General features: G+C 42.5%; 2 protein-coding genes across 10 annotated transcripts in view; one reads left to right on the forward strand and one right to left on the reverse strand.

The window, feature by feature from the left end:
• The window catches only part of LOC137544300 (pinopsin-like), a 36,809-nt gene extending 27,512 nt beyond the window's left edge, over positions 1 to 9,297 (forward strand). The window contains exons 4-5 of the mRNA XM_068265356.1: positions 5,550 to 5,789; positions 9,060 to 9,297. Of these exons, the coding sequence (XP_068121457.1) occupies positions 5,550 to 5,789; positions 9,060 to 9,197 (378 nt within the window). The 3' untranslated portion in view covers positions 9,198 to 9,297. The remainder of the gene's footprint in view (positions 1 to 5,549; positions 5,790 to 9,059) is intronic.
• Positions 9,298 to 18,850: 9,553 nt separating this feature from the next.
• The window catches only part of TEX14 (testis expressed 14, intercellular bridge forming factor), a 477,154-nt gene continuing 474,607 nt past the window's right edge, over positions 18,851 to 21,397 (reverse strand). For 6 of the 9 annotated variants that reach the window (XM_068268626.1, XM_068268628.1, XM_068268627.1 and 3 more), the window contains one exon: positions 18,851 to 20,399. In XM_068268626.1, coding sequence (XP_068124727.1) covers positions 20,395 to 20,399 — 5 coding nt within the window. In that variant the 3' untranslated portion in view covers positions 18,851 to 20,394. The remainder of the gene's footprint in view (positions 20,400 to 21,397) is intronic. The other 3 variants (XM_068268633.1, XM_068268625.1, XM_068268631.1) reach the window with 1 other exon arrangement.

Genomic DNA, 21,397 nt, shown 5'->3' on the forward strand with positions numbered 1-21,397 from the left:
AATAACAAACGCTAGCTAAACGTGAACTCCACACTCATTCGCAACAGAGAACGCGTTTAAGACACGATCACCGCGTGTTAGGTGCCCAGTGATAAGCGTGCCACCCTAACTAACCAATGTAATACAAACACGAAATAGAGAACGCAAACGCTTACTAAACGGTTACCTCACCAAGCCTACAGCAAGCGTTCGTACCAGACAAGACAGACAGAAGGAGTAGCCAGTAGCAACCGCAGCTCCGGCCTACACTCCCAGACAGAGTACAGAAGGAACCACTGCCACTACCGCTAGAGCGGATGCGATCCAGACAGGCAGACAGATGGAGCAACCAGTAGCAACCGCTGCTCTGGCTTGCACCCCTAAGACGGTGTACAGAAGGAACCACCGCCACTACCACTAGGGCAAATGCGATCCCCACAGACAGAACAATTTCCTGTCGACCGCCGCTGGCGACAAGACAATCGCAACAGACAGTACAAGGCAAAACAGATAATACAACCTGACTACACTAGAAGGGATACCTAGTGCAGTCCCAAGGAATTACTCTAAAATAATCTTAGCAAACCATAGCAAAGGCTGATACTCCAGGTGAGTTAGCAGGAACAAACCATCATGACCAGCCAGAAATTCTGGGAGCAAAAAGTATTTATACTGCAAGCCATCAAAGGAAGCAGCTAAGCAATTTGCATGACAAGTGTATGCAAATTCCTCACCAGCAGAGCAACTCTGAAACTTGCAAAGTGAAGACAGGTCTCTTTTCCAGAGACCTGCAGCACTCAGACCTAAAAAATGGTGAAACAGCTGTCTGCCTGTGCAGACAGCTGAACAGATCATTACAGTAAAATGCTTGAAGACATTAGCAAGCATAACTTACATGTCATTACAGATGGCACCCCAACTCCATATAAAAATCAACAGCTATCCCACTGTATATAATAACCATGTGCACTCAGAATGACATTGTTTGTGGATATTTTATTAATTAACACTTAACTTATTGCCTGGCACTTCCATATTCTTGCCTGGCAGAATGTGCGTAAAAACCATGAACCTTAACCATTTTAACACACAGGCCATTTTACCCTTACTGCCAAGAGCCGTTTTAACCTGTCAGCGCTCCTCCTATTCATTTGGCTATAACTTTATCACTGCTTCTGATACCAGAATGATCTATATCTTGTTTGTTTGTTTTTTAACACAAATTAGGCTTTTGTGGGTGATACTTTTTGATGTATTTTATAGGGGAAAAACAAGAAAAAAAATGAATACACTATTTTTCCAATTCCATACCCTATAGTTTTAAAATAAACAATGCTACTATAAATAAAAATTAGCCCTGGCTATCACAACATTTAAATTATGTTCCTAGTACAATGTATGGCAACAATATATTATTAGGAAATAAAGGTCCATTTTTTTCTGTTTTGTTTTTTATCCGGTCAATAATTACAAGCCCTTATTTACTAAAATAATAGTAATATACCCTCATGACATACATTTAGACATTAAAAAAGCTGAGTCCCTAAGGCAACTCTTTATGTAATTTTCTTTTAAACTGTTATTTTTGGTAACATTGAAAATGTATACCTGCTGTAATTTTACTTTTTCACTACAAAATGGCGCTACAAACACTATCTTAGGTTACCAGGAAGAGTTACATTTTTTTTAACATATTTTCACTTCGTTATTATGAATAGACATGGCCCCTGATTGGGGTCATGTCCATTCGTTCCAGGCACTGCGATTGGCTTGAGGAACACTTGCCTTTCACTAATCACAGTAAATGCTACTGGGAATGAGTGGTGGATGCGCATGAATGAACCCACCACAGCAACATTGGACATATATATGTGTCCAGATAGACTAGCTCGGCTCCTATCTAGGCGACTATTGTCTATTACTATTAAGTTGTTAAAGAGTAAGTGTTAGGCATGAATTTAAAGAATAGTTCTGGATATCCCTCTTTAATGAAGCCTAAAAAGATGCTAAAAAGGCATTGGCACAGTGAAAAATCATTCTCACGTTTAAATTAATATGATTTATAAATCCTCTTGCCCCCAGCTCCTAACTTGGTACACAGAGCCGCAAAAGAGAAGTAGCAGTGTATGCTGGGCAGCTTTTTTTTCTCTGCTACTCCCTGTTCCTCCCCTTCATCTAATATTCCTCCACTTATGCAGAAGTGCAGCCTGATTGGCTGCTTCCTCTGGCCCTCAAGTTTTCCACACCCACGCCTCTGTTCCTCTCTGATCGGTAATACAGACCTCCCTCGTACATTTATTGTAGCTGCCTGCCTGCGTAAGGGGCTCTGCAGAGTGGGGTAAAGATGGCAAGTGGCACACTCCAGACCCCTGCTGCTGATGGCAAGGCTGGGTATCTAGGTAGTGTGTAAGTGCACAGAGAGGTGGACTTCATATAGCGGCAGTGTGGCTCCCTCTTCCAGCATTGTGTATGGGTCTGTGAAGCTGCAGCTGCCAGCAACTACGTGGTTCCAGGATTGCTGATGACAGCAGCCTCACATACACTATGCTGGAATGGGGGAGTCACTGCAGATGAGTCCACACTGCTCGGTAATTAAGGACAGAAACCTTCAGCACTCTCCTCTCCGTCTCCTCCTAAGGTGGCAGACAATGTTTCAGCTCCTCTGCATTCTGCCTGGGAGCATCTGTCACTGGGCAGAGGCTCTGACAGTTCCAGGAGCAGAGGTGATGTGCGGTAGGAGGGGAGGGGGGACTATGGGCTCACATTCCTCACTGATAGTGAAGGAGGACTCTGCTTTCAGTAGGAGGAGGGGCAGGAATACCAGCTGCAGCCTTCTTTACCTGCTGCTAAAGTTTCCTAACCGAAGGCTGGCTGGCAGCAGAACATATATCAGCTTAGCTTACTATGGTAACTACTAGGATTGGTAGTGCAGCATTAATAATGGATGACTGAGCAAGTGTAGTTTAGCACTTCACGCAGACAGACTGGCTACTTCCCTCAACTACTGAGCAGCAGGTGGGAGTGTCTAAGGGCTGGGAAGAGGGAGTGCTAATGCATACTAAATCAAAAGGAGGAGGGCAAACAGTAAGGGAGGAAATTACATTACGATTGGCTTCAGACACAGTCATCCTAAAATGGAACCTCTCAGGAATAGAAATCTCATTATTTACAATATATAACTCACTGCAAAACAAATCATGGAAAGTGCAATGCATATGCTGTGTAAGTACAGCAAGTATTTATCTACTTATATTTGTGCGGGTTTTTTTGGAGACACTATGGCTAAAAGGTCCTCTTTAAAATGTAAGAGTACTACATAACGCAAAATGTATGGGACGGATAATTAACCTCTTGAGGACCACAGTGTTAAACCCCCCTAAAGACCAGGCCATTTTCTGTTAATAGGCCACTGCAGCTTTAAGGCCAAGCTGCAGGGCTGTGCAACACAGCACACAAGTGATTTCCTCCCCCCCCCCCCCCTCCTTTTCTCCCTACCAACAGAGTTCTCTGTTGGTGGGGTCTGTTCGCTCCCCCAGTGTTTATTTTTTTTGTTACAAATATTTTTTTTTCTAATAAATTTCCTTTTTTTTTCTTTCAGTCCCGCCCTCCCCCGTCAGACTATCACTGTGATCGGATCATTTCTGTGTCCCCCGGTACAGCTCTGCCTTAGATCACAGCTCTGTACGTGGTAATTAGACTGCGGTTTTGTTGTCTAACAGTCTCAGAGTGGCAATCGCCGCTGGGAGACTCCGCTCCGCCTACCAAGCAGGAGATACGGGCGCAGCGTGCGATCTTCTGGAAAACTAAGCCCCAGGACTTTACGCTGATCGGCGTTAGGCGGTCCTGGGGCTGCTGCTGCAGCCACGCCCATCGGCGTGATGCGGTTAGCAAGCAAATAAAAGAGAGGTGGGAGGGTGTGGTGAGTCTTTTATGGAACTGCTGCTAACCATCTTAAAAGATCACCTATATGTACACCAGGTGGGCAGCCAATTCAGCTAAAGGTGGCCACACACATTATTTTTCTCTTCAATTTCACCCCAATTCGAATAAAATTATCATGTTTTCGATCGGGAACTCTGTTCAAATTTTCTATTTTTCTCGACTTTTGGAAATTGAACATTTTGAAAAATTCAGACCAACTTTACCAAAAATAGTATGGTGTGGGATGTATTGTAAAATTGTATTTAATCAGAATAAATTGGATACAACTGTTCAGTACATATCAAACTTTGTGGTTTGTATAAACAACAAAAAGGAATTATGAATGAGTGTGTGTATATATGTATAATAAAAATCGTATATTATGGTATGTAGTGGGAAAATAATAAATATGTAATTGAGTTTTCAAAGTCCCCGTTATCTGGCACCAACGGCCCATTATCCATCACCAAAGGGGATTGGTTGATGCCAGATAAATGTGCTTTCTAGCTGTTTGAAAATCAATGTTAATAATAGGCCTAGCTATTATTGTACTATACCACCAATATATATACATACCAGGAACTCTGTATTAAATGCTGGTGGCATCACTTGTTTGTCCTGCTGGTGGCCTGTGCCCTGGTGGCCCCTTCTGGTCCTTTGTAAGGAGCCCAGGGGCCTGGGAGCAGTCTGCAGTGCATAGGCAAGATGCAAGCAAGCACATTTTCAAAATGCAGTCTAGCCTTGAGACTGAAGTTGAGGACTCGATTTTTCTCTTTAGCCTTGGATGGTGGCAGCCTGGCACGGAGGTTGGCCCGCCGGCTGATTTTTAAAAAAGTTTCCCTAAGACGTCAGTGAGGAGAGGTGGGGAAGCCTTTGGGAGCTCCAGAATCCTGCTATGGACAACACATCTGTAAGTGTGCTGTGTTGTGTGTTGTGGCTTCCAGACTCAAGTGCCAGTTGCTTTAGACTTCTGGTTGGTTGAACTCTGGATAACAAGGACTTTGCTGTAACAAACAGAAATCGTTGAGTGTTTGTAGCAAAATAAAGTGTGGTAAATAGCAATGCATTGTGAAAAAAAGCTTCAGTTTTTCAGTGTATAGTGTGAAAGAGGCCATAGTGAAATACGGACTGCACATCAGTTGTCCTTTCAGTTACAACTTACAACAACTGATTAGGTGTAAAAAGACCCTAAGGCTTTTTTCTAGCTTGCTTTTGTAAACACACAGGATCACAGCATAAATCGTATTTCAGCAGCTTCTGCAGAAGGGTGAGGTGTATTTCCCTTCTCAGCCCTGTGTCACACTGAACTGCCCTCTGCTAATCAGTGAGGAGCAGTAATGTGGGAGGAGAGATAACAAGCTTCCCTCTCCCGGAAATGGACTAGAAAGGAGCTATGCTGACTTAGATAAAATTCATTAAAGCAAAAGCATTTATGATTACATTGGAATGCTTGCAATGCAGGGTCAGGATGTAGACTGCATACTAAACACAGAGCAGTGGGTAAATGGAATTTGCTCTCCAAGTGAAAGTGAAACATTTTGAGAGTTTAATTCTACAAATAACTTTAAAGTAGCATGCTTGTTATGCTAAGGCTGCTTTTATCTGCCCCCCTTTGAAACATACAACTCATTTTTCTTCTAATCTGGCAGGTTGCTGCACAGCAGAAAGAATCAGAGACCACTCAAAGGGCTGAACGTGAGGTGACCAGAATGGTTATTGCTATGGTACTGGCCTTTCTCGTCTGCTGGTTACCATATGCTGCATTTGCTATGGTTACGGCTACCAATAAAGATATTGTAATTGATCCCATGTTAGCATCAATGCCTTCGTACTTCTCAAAAACTGCCACCGTCTACAACCCTGTCATTTATGTCTTCATGAATAAGCAGGTTGGTGTCTAATTTATTTAAATAAACAATAGATTATTAACAAAAATAAGTGTTAACCCATCCTTCTGCTTTCCACTGTATACATTTACAGTATGTCTGCCTGAGTTTGCAGCCCAGAATAGTTACATGGAAAATGAGTTACTTAAATGTTTATGCAATAAAGCTCTACTTTTATTTTGCAGTTTTTTTCTGGCAAATTATAAATAGGATGATTTATTGATTGAAGTTTTTGTTAAAAAAAAAAGAGGTTTGCCAATGCCACAAACTTCACAATACAGAAGCCTGAAGCCAGAACAGCTGGCCAATGTCCTGCCTCAACCCACTATGACTGTCTCCAACCACAATGATGGGCAAAGCAGACTGCTATTTTCTTCTTACTAGAATATACAGTACATACAGTGAACCAAGCAGTGTTTGTAAACCCCAGAGCATCTTAATAGCACAAAGGAATGACTGCTAACAATGGGGTTGATTCATTAAATGTATAGCCTTGCAGCAGTGTGAGTTAAATGAACCTACGTGCCCTAATGTTAGCAGCATAACTTAATTACAGAGCGGGCATCCTACGCGCACTACAGGCAGCGTAGCGTGCGCTCCTTAGCAACAGCCGCCCCTTGTGAAGTCCTGCGCAAGTCGTGCTGATATCATTAGGGCAGGTAAGTCCATGTAAATCGCGCTGCTGCAGCGCGATAAATTTAGTGAATCAACCCCAATGTGACTTATTAATAAAAAAAAAACTTTAATGTTCTGCATTCTTTTTTCCTTTTAAAAGTTCAGTCCAGACTGGTCTAAAAGTTAGCTCATGGCTGCAGCAGAGCACACTGGAAAATGTAGTTCTTTGGTGCAAGTACACCACAGAACTCAAATCTTGTGCAAACTGGCTGACTTGTAGAACAGGACCATGCACAAAGTAACCCAGGCAGGTGCTTAGGGCTTCATGGGTTTCCAGGGGCCTGACTGGCACCTCCTCTGATTCCTTCTACTACTTCAGCTGACCAGAAAAGCCATGTGATAAGTAGGAGGAACCAAATCAGCTATGTTGCCTAGGGCCCCATTTAACATTAACCCATCTCTGCTGGCTTGAGTCATGCCTCTGCCATCTTCTCCATCCTGCTGCTGGAAGTTCTTCCTGTTCCATTCTGGCTAGTTCAGTCAGATAAGAACTGTTGTAGCCAGTGCACAGTAGCTGGAATGGAACAGAGATGTCTTTCAGCAGCAGGGAGGGATAGGGGACAGGGACACAGTGTGCCTCAAGTAGTTATTCCAACTGCAGCAAGTTGTGCCAGGAGAAGGGTTAGGCTGGGAAAGGGACCTGTAGAAGTCAGAAAGCCAGTACTATCAGATTGAAGGAGCAAGCTAAGGGCAGAGAGAAGAGGAGGGTCTGCAGGAAAATAAAGATGACCTATTCCAGGACACTGAGGCAGATTGCCATTAAGGTGCACTGGGGGAGGCATTGTGTCTGCCACTGTTTTTAGATTTTGATATTTGCTTCTGAGATTCTTTTAAGCCCTGTATGAGGTATGCTGACCAGCAGATATTAGGAGCTGATCCCTCAGGTGACACCGCAGGGCCAAAGCTGTACAGATGGGTTGCTAGCCTCCAGGCAGTTGCAATGCGGGGTGGAGTGGGCCAACAGGCGAGGTGCATCATACGGTGGGCGATATGAGTGAGAAAAATGCTGTCAGTCAGCATTCGGCTGAGACAATCGCCCAGGCATCAGGGGGTCACTCTACACACACTAGGTTCTTGGCAGCGGTGGTAGTTTTCAGCTGCCTTGGCTGATTTCATATAGCGTGTGTTTTAAAGCATAGCACTGGCTGTGATTGCAGGATCAGTTGTGTTTTCCAAGGATCTCCTGCATGAGAATTAGCAATTATACCCATTGCAGCATTTTGATAAAGAAGGATGACTAGTGGTACCAACTTCTAATTAAATGTAAAGTGTGCAGAACTGGTGTTAGTTCAAGAAGCAGGCATTGCCCCTGAACAACAGGTCTAGTTCACTACTACATATGGTACAGCTGGTCCAACTCATATCATTACCCATATGTGAGGAACTCAGACACAATTGTTATTTCTCATAACACATTTTTGTATTTTCTCTCTCTCACAAATATTTCATGTTATGCTATCTGCTATGCAAGATGAAATTCTACAGAAAAAAATAGAGGAAAAATGCAATCATGAGTTCATAACTGTAATACACACAGTACCCTATTTGGTTTTTACACTTGTGTTTTGATTATGCCTTTTTCTTTTAGTCAGGATGCAGTTCGCTAATATACTTTGTCACCAGGGCATGTGATTTGCAGAGACTATTTAGCTTAAAATGTATTGGCATATGTATGTGCGATTAAATAGCAAAAAGAACTTGAACTCTATATGTAATCACTCATGAGTCCCAATACATATTTGGTAGCAGTCCAGTGACAATTTGCTGAGTAGATTAGTTCAGCAGTTCTGTTCTCGTACATATTATAGCTATAGAAGGGATAATGGCAGAGATGTAAGCTTCTCTGAGGAACAGTTAGAGACATGGTAATGTACTTAGTAAAAGCACTGCAGAAGATGTGATCGCTGTATAAATGCGAATTAATAATCTGATCATCAGTAAAGACCGCCATTTAGTGTGCTATTTAAAGCAAGGAGTGATGGCCAAATTACTGATATTAGGAAGTATAGATGATTGGGCATTCTTGGCTGGTCTTGCCAAACATTGCTGTACTAATCTCAGATTCCTGATACATATATAAACACATAGGGAGCACCTAGCAGAACAGTGTTTCTCAACATTTTATTGGTATGTACACCTTTTAAAGCCCTGTACTCATCAAGTACCCCCTAGCATAGTAAACATTATCACAAGTACCCCTTGCCAAATATATATTTAATTGTACTACATGATCCACTATGCTGACGAAAAGAACAAATATGCTGAGGGATAGAACAAATACTTGACTGAACAAGGTTGTTTGCAAACAGTATGCTTTCTGATGAGATTAAGCCTTCATGTCCTGCACCCTTTGTGCAGGGAGCCTTTAGTATGCATCTGCCAATGGTAGTGTAAAATATTTGTACATATGCATGAACAGTAAAACTTGTTGTGGGATCTGTCAGACTACCTGTCTAAGGATTCGGATAATAATGTCAGTATATTAATTCAGTTTCCACTAATGGACCATAATCTACAGGCCATTAGCTGTAGGAGGACATCATTTTTGAAACTTTCCTGTTTATATAGAATTAATGTATTTATGTATTTGCTTCGCAGTTCCGGAACTGCTTAATGACCCTTCTATGCTGTGGACGTAATCCTTTTGGTGGAGACGATGAATCAAGCATGGCTAGTGGTCGTACAGATGTCACTTCAGTGTCTGAAGGCGGTCGAAACAAGGTCACACCAGCCTGATAGATTTTATATGCCATCTTTATTCTAACCACTTTTAAATGTATGATTATCATTCCAAATAAATGATCTTTCATAAAATAAACAATATCCAATACTATAATTCATCCATCATATGGAATTCAATATTTTTTAAAACAATGAAACAGCTGTTATCCACTGGATCCATTCTTAAACCTTCTTGACCTCGAAAATGTGTATACCCGAATGTGTTCACATTGTCAAATTATGCAGGAGCCGCTCTCAAGTAAGTGAAAGTAAAGTACGCTGTTTTATTGCATTCAAGAAACATCCTCCAGGCACAGACTCCATCCTTCTTTCTATTTCCCTATCGTCCCAGTAAAGCCACCACTAATCCTTTTTATCACCATGCACATAGAGCATTCTATGAGTCAATCAAACTCGGACCACCCACACTTCACATCATACAATAATACTAAAATGACAAGGACTACTATATGGTATGGGAACATGTGATAAACATTGCTACTTGGAGAGGTAAGTTGTGATGGAAATCTTTAGTACACCATTTCAGCATCTACGCTTTGCTCCATGCACCCAATGCATTTGGCTGAATATACAGTGGAGGAAATAATTATTTGACCCCTCACTGATTTTGTAAGTTTGTCCAATGACAAAGAAATGAAAAGTCTCAGAACAGTATCATTTCAATGGTAGGTTTATTTTAACAGTGGCAGATAGCACATCAAAAGGAAAATCGAAAAAATAACCCTAAATAAAAGATAGCAACTGATTTGCATTTCATTGAGTGAAATAAGTTTTTGAACCCTCTAACAATAAAAGACTTAATACTTAGTGGAAAAACCCTTGTTTGCAAGCACAGAGGTCAAACGTTTCTTGTAATTGATGACCAAGTTTGCACACATTTTAGGAGGAATGTTGGTCCACTCCTCTTTGCAGATCATCTCTAAATCCCTTAGGTTTCGAGGCTGTCTCTGTGCAACTCTGAGCTTGAGCTTCCTCCATAGGTTTTCTATTGGATTAAGGTCCGGAGACTGACTAGGCCACTCCATGACCTTAATGTGCTTCTTCTTGAGCCACTCCTTTGTTGCCTTTGCTGTATGTTTTGGGTCATTGTCGTGCTGGAACACCCATCCACGACCCATTTTCAGTTTCCTGGCAGAGGGAAGGAGGTTGTCGTTCAGGATTTCACGATACATGGCTCCGCCCATTTTCCCGTTAATGCGATTAAGTTGTCCTGTGCCCTTAGCAGAAAAACACCCCCAAAGCAAAATGTTTCCACCCCCATGCTTGACGGTGGGGACGGTGTTTTGGGGGTCATAGGCAGCATTTTTCTTCCTCCAAACACAGCGAGTTGAGTTGATGCCAAAGAGCTCTATTTTGGTCTCATCAGACCACAGCACCTTCTCCCAGTCACTCACAGAATCATTCAGGTGTTCATTGGCAAACTTCAGACGGGCCTGCACATGTGCCTTCTTGAGCAGGGGGACCTTGCGAGCCCTGCAGGATTTTAATCCATTGCGGTGTAATGTGTTTCCAATGGTTTTCTTGGTGACTGTGGTCCCTGCTAATTTGAGGTCATTCACTAACTCCTCCCGTGTAGTTCTAGGATGCTTTTTCACCTTTCTCAGAACCATTGACACCCCACGAGGTGAGATCTTGCGTGGAGCCCCAGAGCGAGGTCGATTGATGGTCATTTTGTGCTCCTTCCATTTTCGAACAATCGCACCAACAGTTGTCACCTTCTCTCCCAGCTTCTTGCTAATGGTTTTGTAGCCCATTCCAGCCTTGTGCAGGTCTACAATTTTGTCTCTGACATCCTTGGACAGCTCTTTGGTCTTTCCCATGTTGGAGAGTTTGGAGTCTGCTTGATTGATTGATTCTGTGGACAGGTGTCTTTTATACAGGTGACAAGTTAAGACAGGTGTCCTTAATGAGGGTGACTAATTGAGTAGAAGTGTCTAACCACTCTGTGGGAGTCAGAACTCTTAATGGTTGGTAGGGGTTCAAAAACTTATTTCACTCAATGAAATGCAAATCAGTTGCTATCTTTTATTTAAGGTTATTTTTTCGATTTTCCTTTTGATGTGCTATCTGCCACTGTTAAAATAAACCTACCATTGAAATGATACTGTTCTGAGACTTTTCATTTCTTTGTCATTGGACAAACTTACAAAATCAGTGAGGGGTCAAATAATTATTTCCTCCACTGTATATGGCTGCACTGTTTCACCTCCACATAAATCCAGCCAGCTTTACTATCACTGAAGGTGTGCCTAACCCAGCGTGCTGTAAGCACTGCACAGGCAAACTCCATGCAACTAATCTCACCCAGCACCTTACAACAAATCTATTGCAATGTTACTCTATGTCCTGTAACGAAACCTCACTCTCTTCTATAGCTAATTATCCATAGCTGAGCTCTGACTTGGGCTGCTATTGTGTGTGCATGTATGTATTTTCTGTGACTACTTTTCTAATGGTTTAGTGAGTGATGGATTCATTTATTTTCTTTGTGTGCTGCTATTAAGTATATACACCCTGACGAAGCCTGTTCTTAGGCGAAACATTCAAGCAGCCTCTTGTAAATAGCACCTGCACTTTAGTCTTGACCCCCAGATACCTTATTAGTTATAGGACAGAGTCAGGTCTCTTTATAGGATATAGAATAATATTGCTTATAAGTGCTGATTGATGTTGATTAGGCAACCCAGAGAGTGCATCTACCACTGCTTGACAAAGTAGGAAGAAAATGTTGGGCAAGCATTCTCTCCACTCCTGTATAGAGGTGCTACATTTAGACCCATCAAATTGAGACCGTATCTTAACACCCTATTCCATCCTGTATCTGGGGTATCCCTTTATCGTTGTTTGTGTGCCCTCAATTATATATGTTTTGGATTCACTAATAAAGATTACTATTAGCTTTCATCAATAAGGTTCCTTCCCCTTTCAGGGATATATATGTATATACAGAATATACTTGCAGTTCCTGCTGTTCTTACTAGTTCTGGGTCGCGGCTAAAGCTATTAGAGCATGTTGCAGTACAGAAGCAATGTCTTGGCAAACAATACAGCACACTTATGGCCTCCAATTAAAATCTTCTGTGACTAAAGAGACTCTAGAAAGAGGGGCTGAAGAGATGGGTGAATGTCACAGGTTTGTTTGGACAGCTCAGTGTGCTCAGATAATAATGCTCACAAAGCTAGCTGCAATATATTGCCATATACTATAATTGTCTAACTATAGCCGGTGCTATAATTTCTGGGAGCTGTAGTTCTGTTCTGCTTGGACATGCCAGGCAACAGAGAACAACTGACTGCTCCTTTTCATTTACTAAGGACACTTTCAGACAGACAACATGCTTAACGTGCCATTTAGCCAAACAAGAGAGGAAGTGCCTACCAGTTGCAAAATAATGCAACCAAATGGGAACGTTTGTAACAACACGCGTGTCATCGGTTGACACGTGGTCCGGTTACTATCTGGTAAAAAAAGGCCTCCTATCATGTCCAGTGGGTTGCTGCCACCCGCTCAGATATATATTCATGAGACCTCTACCAGGGCTGGGTGCTTGCAGCCAGCTTTTACCACCCAGCAAATAAACAGGAACGGCTGACAAGCATTTACTGTATCTGTATTGGTGTCAGCTGTTTGTGTGAAAGAGCCCCAAATACTGTGCCAGCAATGCTGCTCCAGTATTGCAGAAAAGTTGTCTTCTCACAGAATTGTTCAGCAGAAAAAAAACTTTTTTTTTATTTCCTGATCAAAAATAAGTATTTTCTTATATACTGAGGCATAAATACACTCCCACTTATTTAATCTTAGTAAATGTTAAGACACGCCACAGATATATATGCATAGGACTCAAAGTAAAGAAGAGAAATCATGCCTCCAGAAATGATCTTTTTCAAGTGTGTGCCACTAACAATCCTGCATTAGGAAGGTAGATGAAAAACAAGGCCTAATCAGGATGTGCCAATAGATTTTTTAATTATATTGAAATGAAATAATTGTAAAAGCAGCCTGCATAAAGCTTTGCACAGACCCTAGAGTAAAGATGGAAAATGCTGAATGTGGAGCAGAGGAGAAATTAATGAAACCATGAAAAACTACTCTTACACAGACTGAATCCCTGGAATGAATTATTTTTTTTAAATATATACCACAAACAGCTCTGCATATATAAAAATAATTTCCAGAAGAAAGTGATGGTAATTCTATTGCATATGATTTGTAGAAGAGTAATGAGTGGTAAACTAGAGTATAATAAAGATTTGTTCGCATCCAAGTCTGTGCAGAGGAATAGATAAAAAAGTGCTTCTTCTTTAAAAACAAGAGATGTTTCTAACGAAAACAGAGTTATTTTACATCCACGCTCACTTTTCACTTTAGGAAATAAGATGAGCAGTTTTTAATTAAATATATGCTGCAAACAGCAAGGAATAAAAGGAAAGGAATACAATGCTGAATACAGCAATGGTTAGACCACAGCAGAGTTTAAACAACGGTTTGGCCAAGAATCATTTTAAAAACAAGTGTCCAAACTACGGTAAAAGACAGCTATTATTGTCCATGTAGACCAATCCATCCTGTGCAGATCAGTTCAGACAACATTCAGTGTTAATACAGATGATTGCTCCATTCAAAGTACTCACGTGTGCTGAGTTTTATTCTCATTTGCCGCACTTCGTTTAATGCAACCGTTTTCCTATATGGTTCACTGCTGAAATAAACAATTGTATTTATCTTCCTTTTTGAGATATCCCATGATGTTATTTTATATTTGTAGAACACTTGTAATGAATTAAACTTCTCCTGGGGGTACTTAACTCGGGAGGGGGAAGCCTCTGAATCCTAATGAGGCTTCCCCGTCCTCTTCAGCCTCGGGGGTCTAGTGCAGGCAGCCCGCAAACAGCAAGTGCAGTACCAGCTTCCACATGGGCTCCAGCAGAAATAGCCAAGCCTGATCAAGTCCGCTCTACCTGCGCAGTAGATCGGACCCGATTGGGCTTGGGCATTTCCGCTGGACCCGAGGGGAAGCTTGTATTGGGAATGCAGATTGTAAATATTGCCGTGTGCTGCAGCCGCCACTACTTGTGAATGGAATTGTGGGTGCTTTCAGTGCTCCTTGAGGCTGAAGAGGACGCAGAAGCCTCATTAGGATCCAGAGGCTTCCCCCTTCCTTGGTAAGTGCCCCCCAGGGGCATTTTTTTTCATTATAGTTTAAAGAAAAAAAAACATTTACAGAGTAGATTGAATGTTTTATTGTATCTGCTGTATCTACTGATGTTTTATTGTATCTGCAGCCTAGTAAATGTCCCAGAATTAAAATACATGAAGTAGTGACCTTTTTCTATCTTTCCCCTGCCCACAGAAGTTATAGACTGTTAGGAAATATTTTAAAGCTGTAATTTGATTATCAGTGAGGTTTACTATATTCCCAACAAGACAGAAGCTGTCACTTGCATGGCTTATAAAAATTAACTCTTTCAGGCAGCAAAATACAAATAGAAAAACAGCTCGATTATTAATATGTTTTGTACTGTACATACACTTTCATCTCATCGTGTCACATGTCGCCTCGGGAAAACTTTAAGACACAGACACAATGTTGTGCCATGAATTTTTTTTTCTGGGATCAGTGCTTCCAAATTGTGTTCTTGTCAAAATGCTTTATTAGCAGGAATCAAACCTACAGCAGCACGGTGGCGTAGTGGTTAGCTCTCTCGCCTTGCAGCACTGGGTCCCTGGTTCGAATCCCAGCCAGGGCACTATCTGCAAAGAGTTTGTATATTCTCTCTGTGTCTGTGTGGGTTTCCTCCGGGCACTCCAGTTTTCTCCCACATTCCAAAAACATACAGATAAGTTAATTGGCTCCCCCTAAAATTGGCCCTAGACAACAGTACGTCCACTACATAATATAGACATATGGCAATTGTAGGGATTAGATTGTGAGCTCCTTTGAGGGACAGTTAGTGACAATATATATATATATATATATATATATATATATACACTGTACAGCGCTGCGTAATATGTCGGCGCTATATAAATACTAAATAATAATAAAAATAAATAAATAATAATACAGCCTCTCATGGTGAAGCACAGGCAATCAGCTCAATCAGCAACCTCATCTGCTAGCTCATTGTTTAAATGGCTGCAATAGAAGGGTTACGATGGTTACATGTAGTAAGTGGGGATTAAAGAACAAGCGACACCCATGCTAACCTAGAAATAAAAAACACATATATAAGTAGATAAATACTACTTCTACTTACATAAAAGATGTATTGTGCTATCCACGTAATGAATCCTGTGAATTTTACAAAGGAAAAGCAGAAAATCCTATTCTAGGCAGTGGCCATTTTGCCAAGCTAATGCTGACATCATATCCTCCCCGACTCTTGTTCTCCCCCCCTCCCTTCTCTTGCTCATTGTATATTCATTAGCTGCCCTCCTCCCAGAGTCTTCAGAGACTCCCACTGAGGTGTATACTAGCAACTTCACTGTCTTTTTTTGTTTACACATCCAATCACTGAGTCACCTCAGCCTTGCTTGTAAACACATATATTATAGATAAAAAGAACTCCCAGCACTCAACTCTTTTGTACTGTTTGGCACTAGGGCCAGTGCTCCTAAAGTATGTCATAACTCCAAACCATAACAGCAGAAAACGTTTTGCAAGTTTTAAATGCAGGATTAGCATCTTTATCACTTAATACACTCAGACCAGTTGCTGTTGAAATTTGATTTTTATGGTGACAATACCGCTTTAACACCATGCGATGGCTGCAATTGATTTTAGTTTCTTCCCGCAACTCAGCTTTTTTTTAACAAAGTAAATATGCAAAAGAGATATACCTTAAAAATTAGGTGTCCATTTCTATATCGGTGAAACAAGATTTTGAGTAATTGAACGCTTGGCGTGGTGTGATTTGCGTGCGGCAGAAAAGCCTATTGCTCCCCCCTCCCCAGACAGACAGTGCCAACAGGAATATCTGCGTGCCCGACCCCAGAACATGTGCACAAGTGATGTCAGATGTCATAGACATCTAAATCAAGTGCACACTTCCTTCTTAATGTGCGCTGCAACGCTACTGTGGTGCCATTGTGGTACAGCTCGGCAATGCACTGCAGAGTCCATCTCGCCTCAGCATGATCTAAGGAACTTCCATCGCATCACGTTGCACTGTGGGTACTGTGGGCAATATCATTAAAATTAATGGCCACTGCCACTGGGGAGAGGTAGGGGAGAGTACCACAACGTGATAGGGGCCTTAGCTTGCATGCATGCTGGATTTTCTCTGAGGTGGCCACCAATGGCCTCCTTGGCTATTTTCCATGTAAGTTAAGGCTTGTCTTGAGAGCATTAAAGGGAACCTTAACTGAATGGGGGGTAAAGAGTTTCACTTACCTGGGGCTATTACCAGCCCACTGCAGCAGTCCTGTGCCCTCGGAGCCGCTCAGGAATCCTTCGGTCCCTCGCTGTCACTTAGTTTCGTTTTTGACGACTCACCAGTCGGCCGGCCGCCATGCGTATTATTGTACGCATTCCCAACTGCAATTAGCCCTGTTGCAAAAACAAAGATACGCGTTGTATTTGTTACAAAAATACACGTTGCCACATTCCGCAAGCGTAGATATGCGGCAACGCATATTTTTGTATGCGTTGCGGTCCGCAACAACGCTAATTGCAGTTGGGAATACGTACAATAATACGCATGGCGGCCGGCCGACTGGTGAGTCGTCAAAAACTAAACTATGTGACAGCGGGGGACCGGAGGATTCCAGAGCAGCTCCGAGGGCACAGGACTGCTGCAGGGGGCTGGTAATAGCCCCAGGTAAGTGAAACTCTTTACCCCCCATTCAGTTAAGGTTCCCTTTAATGGCTGTTAGATCTAGCAGGCCTGCAATTGGAGTCAGGTGCAGCATCTGTATTGCAAAGTGTTTATACTTTAGCCAGAAAGATTTTGTGGAGAAATAAAGTATGTTAGCAGATGTGTTTATGCTACAGCAATTGTTCAACCACTATTTAATGACACCTAATAGTAGAACATTTATTTAAGAATCCAGTTCAGGTATGCTGGACAAAGCTAAAACAGGCTCTCCACTGCTCTTCAACCTTTTTAAATCCTAAATCAGGACTTCCATTTCTCCTGGGAGCCTGATCATTATTAAAGTGTTTTAAATTTACCTGAAAATATTTTTTTATGCATCCTAACCTTGGCTTTTTCATGTCCATGTCTAAAGTTTTGTCAATCTCCATTTACATTAAAACTTCTGCCTGTGAAGGAACCAAAGAGAGCCAAAATGAGACTAAGGGCATTCTGCCCTGCTTGTATTTCTATTTTGGAAACATTTCCTTCAGAAAGACTACATCAGCCTTCGTGCATTGAACAAGCAGACTTTAATGTAACTGTAAGGAATGATAACAAGTAAGAATAACAATGTTAAAAAAATACTTTACTAATTGACAAATGAGATGACCAGTGAGTTATTTCAGTGTATGCATATAGATACCTTTTAGTTTGTTATGAGTTTCTTTAGGCACATTTATAATTCAGGGTAAAGAGCAGTCATTCTGTTGCATGTTATATCTGAGTAAAATCAATAAAGGCATCCTCTATAATAAAACCCAAGTGTCTCTGCATCCCATGTCCCTGTGTGTGTGTTTTGTAGCACTGTGCATGTGCAGGGAGGAACGCAGTGACACTGAAAGGGAGGAAGGAGCGGGCGTGTGTGCGAGTGTGCGCGCGGTGGTCGGGCGCGCGCGGCGGGTGTGCACGCATGCTCGCGGCAGGCGTGCAGAGACAGACCTAACCCGTTTTTAAACGGGCTAAGGTCACTAGTTAAAAATAATATCAAACCTGCTGAACATAGAAATGCTAAATTAATGTTCACTTTACCTATATCTATTTGTGGATCCCTTAGTGTTCACATGGGGGGTTTTCAGTGTATAAGATTCATATTTTGTGTGTCTAGCTTTGTTGGGAAAATTTTAGTGAAATGTTGCCACAAATAGGCTACTGTGCTTTATGTCAGCAGCAGTGATGATTAGAATAGTCTCTTAATGTGAACATTAGCTTGGCCCAGAAGGAGGAGGTTGAAACTATCAAATCACTGTACACTTAAAGGGCACCTAAACTGATTAGGATGTGTATTTTTCCTTTTAAAATAATACCAGTTGCCTGACTCTCCTGCTGTTTATGTGTCTCTAATACTTTTAGTCACAGCCCCTCAACAAGCATGCAGATCAGGTGCTCTGACTGAAGTCAGATTGGATTAGCTGCATGCTTGTTTCAGGTGTGTGATTCAGCCACTACTGCAGTGAAAGAGATCATCAGGACTGCCAAGCAACTGGTATTGTTTAACCTCCCTGGCGTTCTATTAAGATCGCCAGGGAGGCTGCGGGAGGGTTTTTTTTAAATTAAAAAAAAACTGTTTCATGCAGCCAACTGAAAGTTGGCTGCATGAAAGCCCACTAGAGGGCGCTCCGGAGGCGTTCTTCCGATCGCCTCCGGCGCCCAGAATAAACAAGGAAGGCCGCAATGAGCGGCCTTCCTTGTTTTGCTTACATCGTCGCCATAGCGACGAGCGGAGTGACGTCATGGACGTCAGCCGACGTCCTGACGTCAGCCGCCTCCGATCCAGCCCTTAGCGCTGGCCGGAACTTTTGTTCCGGCTGCGCAGGGCTCGGGCGGCTGGGGGGACCCTCTTTCGCCGCTGCTCGCGGCGGATCGCCGCAGAGCGGCGGCGATCAGGCAGCACACGCGGCTGGCAAAGTGCCGGCTGCGTGTGCTGCTTTTTATTTTGTAAAAATCGGCCCAGCAGGGCCTGAGCGGCGACCTCCGGCGGTGATGGACGGATATATTCGTCCATACCGCTGAGGAGGTTAAAAAGGAAACAGCAATAGCCCTCTCAGTTAAGGTTCCCTTCAACACAACTGCTGATTAACTAAATCAGCTGCTACAAGCTGGGATTTGCTTTCTCCAAATTCTCCCTATCTGGTGGGGATAATTAACATAATTAACATGCAACAATTTCCCCCGTCCGTTCCATGTCCTCACCTCGCCTCACGTCTGCAGCATCGATCACGTTGGTCCATACGCATTGTGTAGGATCCGCTTCCTATGTTTAAGCAAAGCTTTAAAAACGCATCGCATGGATACGTTTTAAAAGCAAGTGTGAACCGGCCCTTAGTCACAGAGGAGGCAATGCACCTATAACTGAAAAGGAGTAGGGGTTTGTTTGTTTTTAAACTTAGGAGATAACACACTGCATTTTTTGGAGGTGAGCAGGAGAATGGTGGTGGAAAAAGTGATTCGGAGAATCGGGGTGTTAAAATGCATTTGGTGCCACTGGTGATCATTACATTGTGTAAGTGAAAATACCTATGCTAGCATGTGCATGAATGAAACATCAACATCAGAAAGGCTGGTTATCAAAATAAATCTCTGCAACTGCTGAGCAGTCACTACCTTTTGTTGATGGAAAAGGAAGTATCCTGCTAATGTGCATCCATATGAGAGAGACAGAGACAGACAGAGAGAAGACACATAGGGCTTGATTCACTAAGCCGGTTAGTGTGCCTTATCACTTAGTGGGCGCAAACTAAGGCACTAGTGTTTGCGCCCACACATCAGTCTTAGTACCGCTCACTGCGCGCACAGCATGGGTGCGCCTATATTAGTGCGCGGTGCAACAATAACGTCGCACCCGCTGCCCCTTAATAACAGCGCCACTTTGTAGGCACCCGATGCGCCGTTATCGTTGCACCAGGTGCAACGTTTAAGGGGCAGCGGGCGCACTAATATAGGCGCACCCGCGCTGTGCGCGCAGTGAGCGAGGCTGCGTGCAAAGTAGCTTTGCACGCACTAGGGGCAAAAAACGGCATCAAGCCCATATAGTGCTAGAATATCTGCCATGTGTACAGGATGTTTTTTGGTAATCTAGCACATTAAATACTTGTACATGCACACATCATTGAGGATATTTTGCAGGCAACTGAGATTTTTTTTTTTTTTCTAACCTTCAGTTTGAGAAAAAGGTCATCAACAAAACACTTAACATTGTAACAATAAGAACCAAGTGTTTCAAACACATTGCTAAAACTAAACTAAAATGAATGGCTTACAACAAAGAAAAAAAAAGTAACAGGACAAAGGGCAATATTTTTCGGCAGGTTTGGCAGAGTATTTCATCTTCTGAGACTCAACCTAGAAAAAAAAATACATGTATAAGTATAGGAGGTCAAAGAGTAACAAGAGGATGACACTACAGTGAACATACATATACTGTGCGCAATCTGGGTTCAAGGTGCCTCTACCTAGAGTACTTCCTTATCGTGCTCTAGCCAACAAATATGAATAGCGAAATGGTAGAGTGAAGAGAAAGGCTGGCACTGCTGCAGAGGTGAATTTATTGTTGCAAATAACATCAAAGTGCAATATACAAAATTGCAAATTTGGATGCAAGAGGTACACATACCATGGTGAGAGGTAGCCTCCGTAGAAGCACTGTTGCGCGAAATGGCAATCACGCATCCTGTACCCAGTACCCAACACCATCCACGTGCCTCCTCACACCATGGTATGTGTTCCTCTTGCATCCAAGTTTGCAACTTTGTATATTGCACTTATTGCAACTTTGTATATTGCACTTTTATTGCAACAATAAATTCACCTCTGCAGCAGTGCCAGCCTTTCGCTTCACTCTACCATTTCGCTACATGTATAAGTATTAAGCAGAGATGTGGGGTATGTTTATTTAAACTACTACCAAAACCTGGCTAATTATTTCCATCAAAGACTCCCCCCCCCCCTTTGAGGCGACTTGAGAAAGAAAAGTTTTACTCACCTGGGGCTTCTTCCAGCCCCTAGAAGTCTATCAGGTCCCACACTGAAGTTCTGCTGTTCTCCAGGCCACCGATGTCCCCTCCATGAGATCGCAACCCATGGCTGGGTTGTGGTCTTCGGAGCATGCACAGGTGCACCACGCACCTCTCATGATCACATCAAGTCTCTGTAAATTGCGCAATCAAGTCCCACACCAGAGATCCACTGTTCTCTAGGCCACCACTGTCCCCTTCGTAAGATCCCAACCTGTGGCTGGGTTGTGGTCTTCTGAGCATTTGCAGGTGCACCACGCACCTCTCGTAATCGTGTGGCCAAAAGTACTATGTGCATGTGCAGTTCACAGAGACTTGATGCGATCA

The sequence above is a fragment of the Hyperolius riggenbachi genome, chromosome 2, assembly GCF_040937935.1.
Source record: "Hyperolius riggenbachi isolate aHypRig1 chromosome 2, aHypRig1.pri, whole genome shotgun sequence".
Lineage (NCBI taxonomy): Eukaryota > Metazoa > Chordata > Amphibia > Anura > Hyperoliidae > Hyperolius > Hyperolius riggenbachi.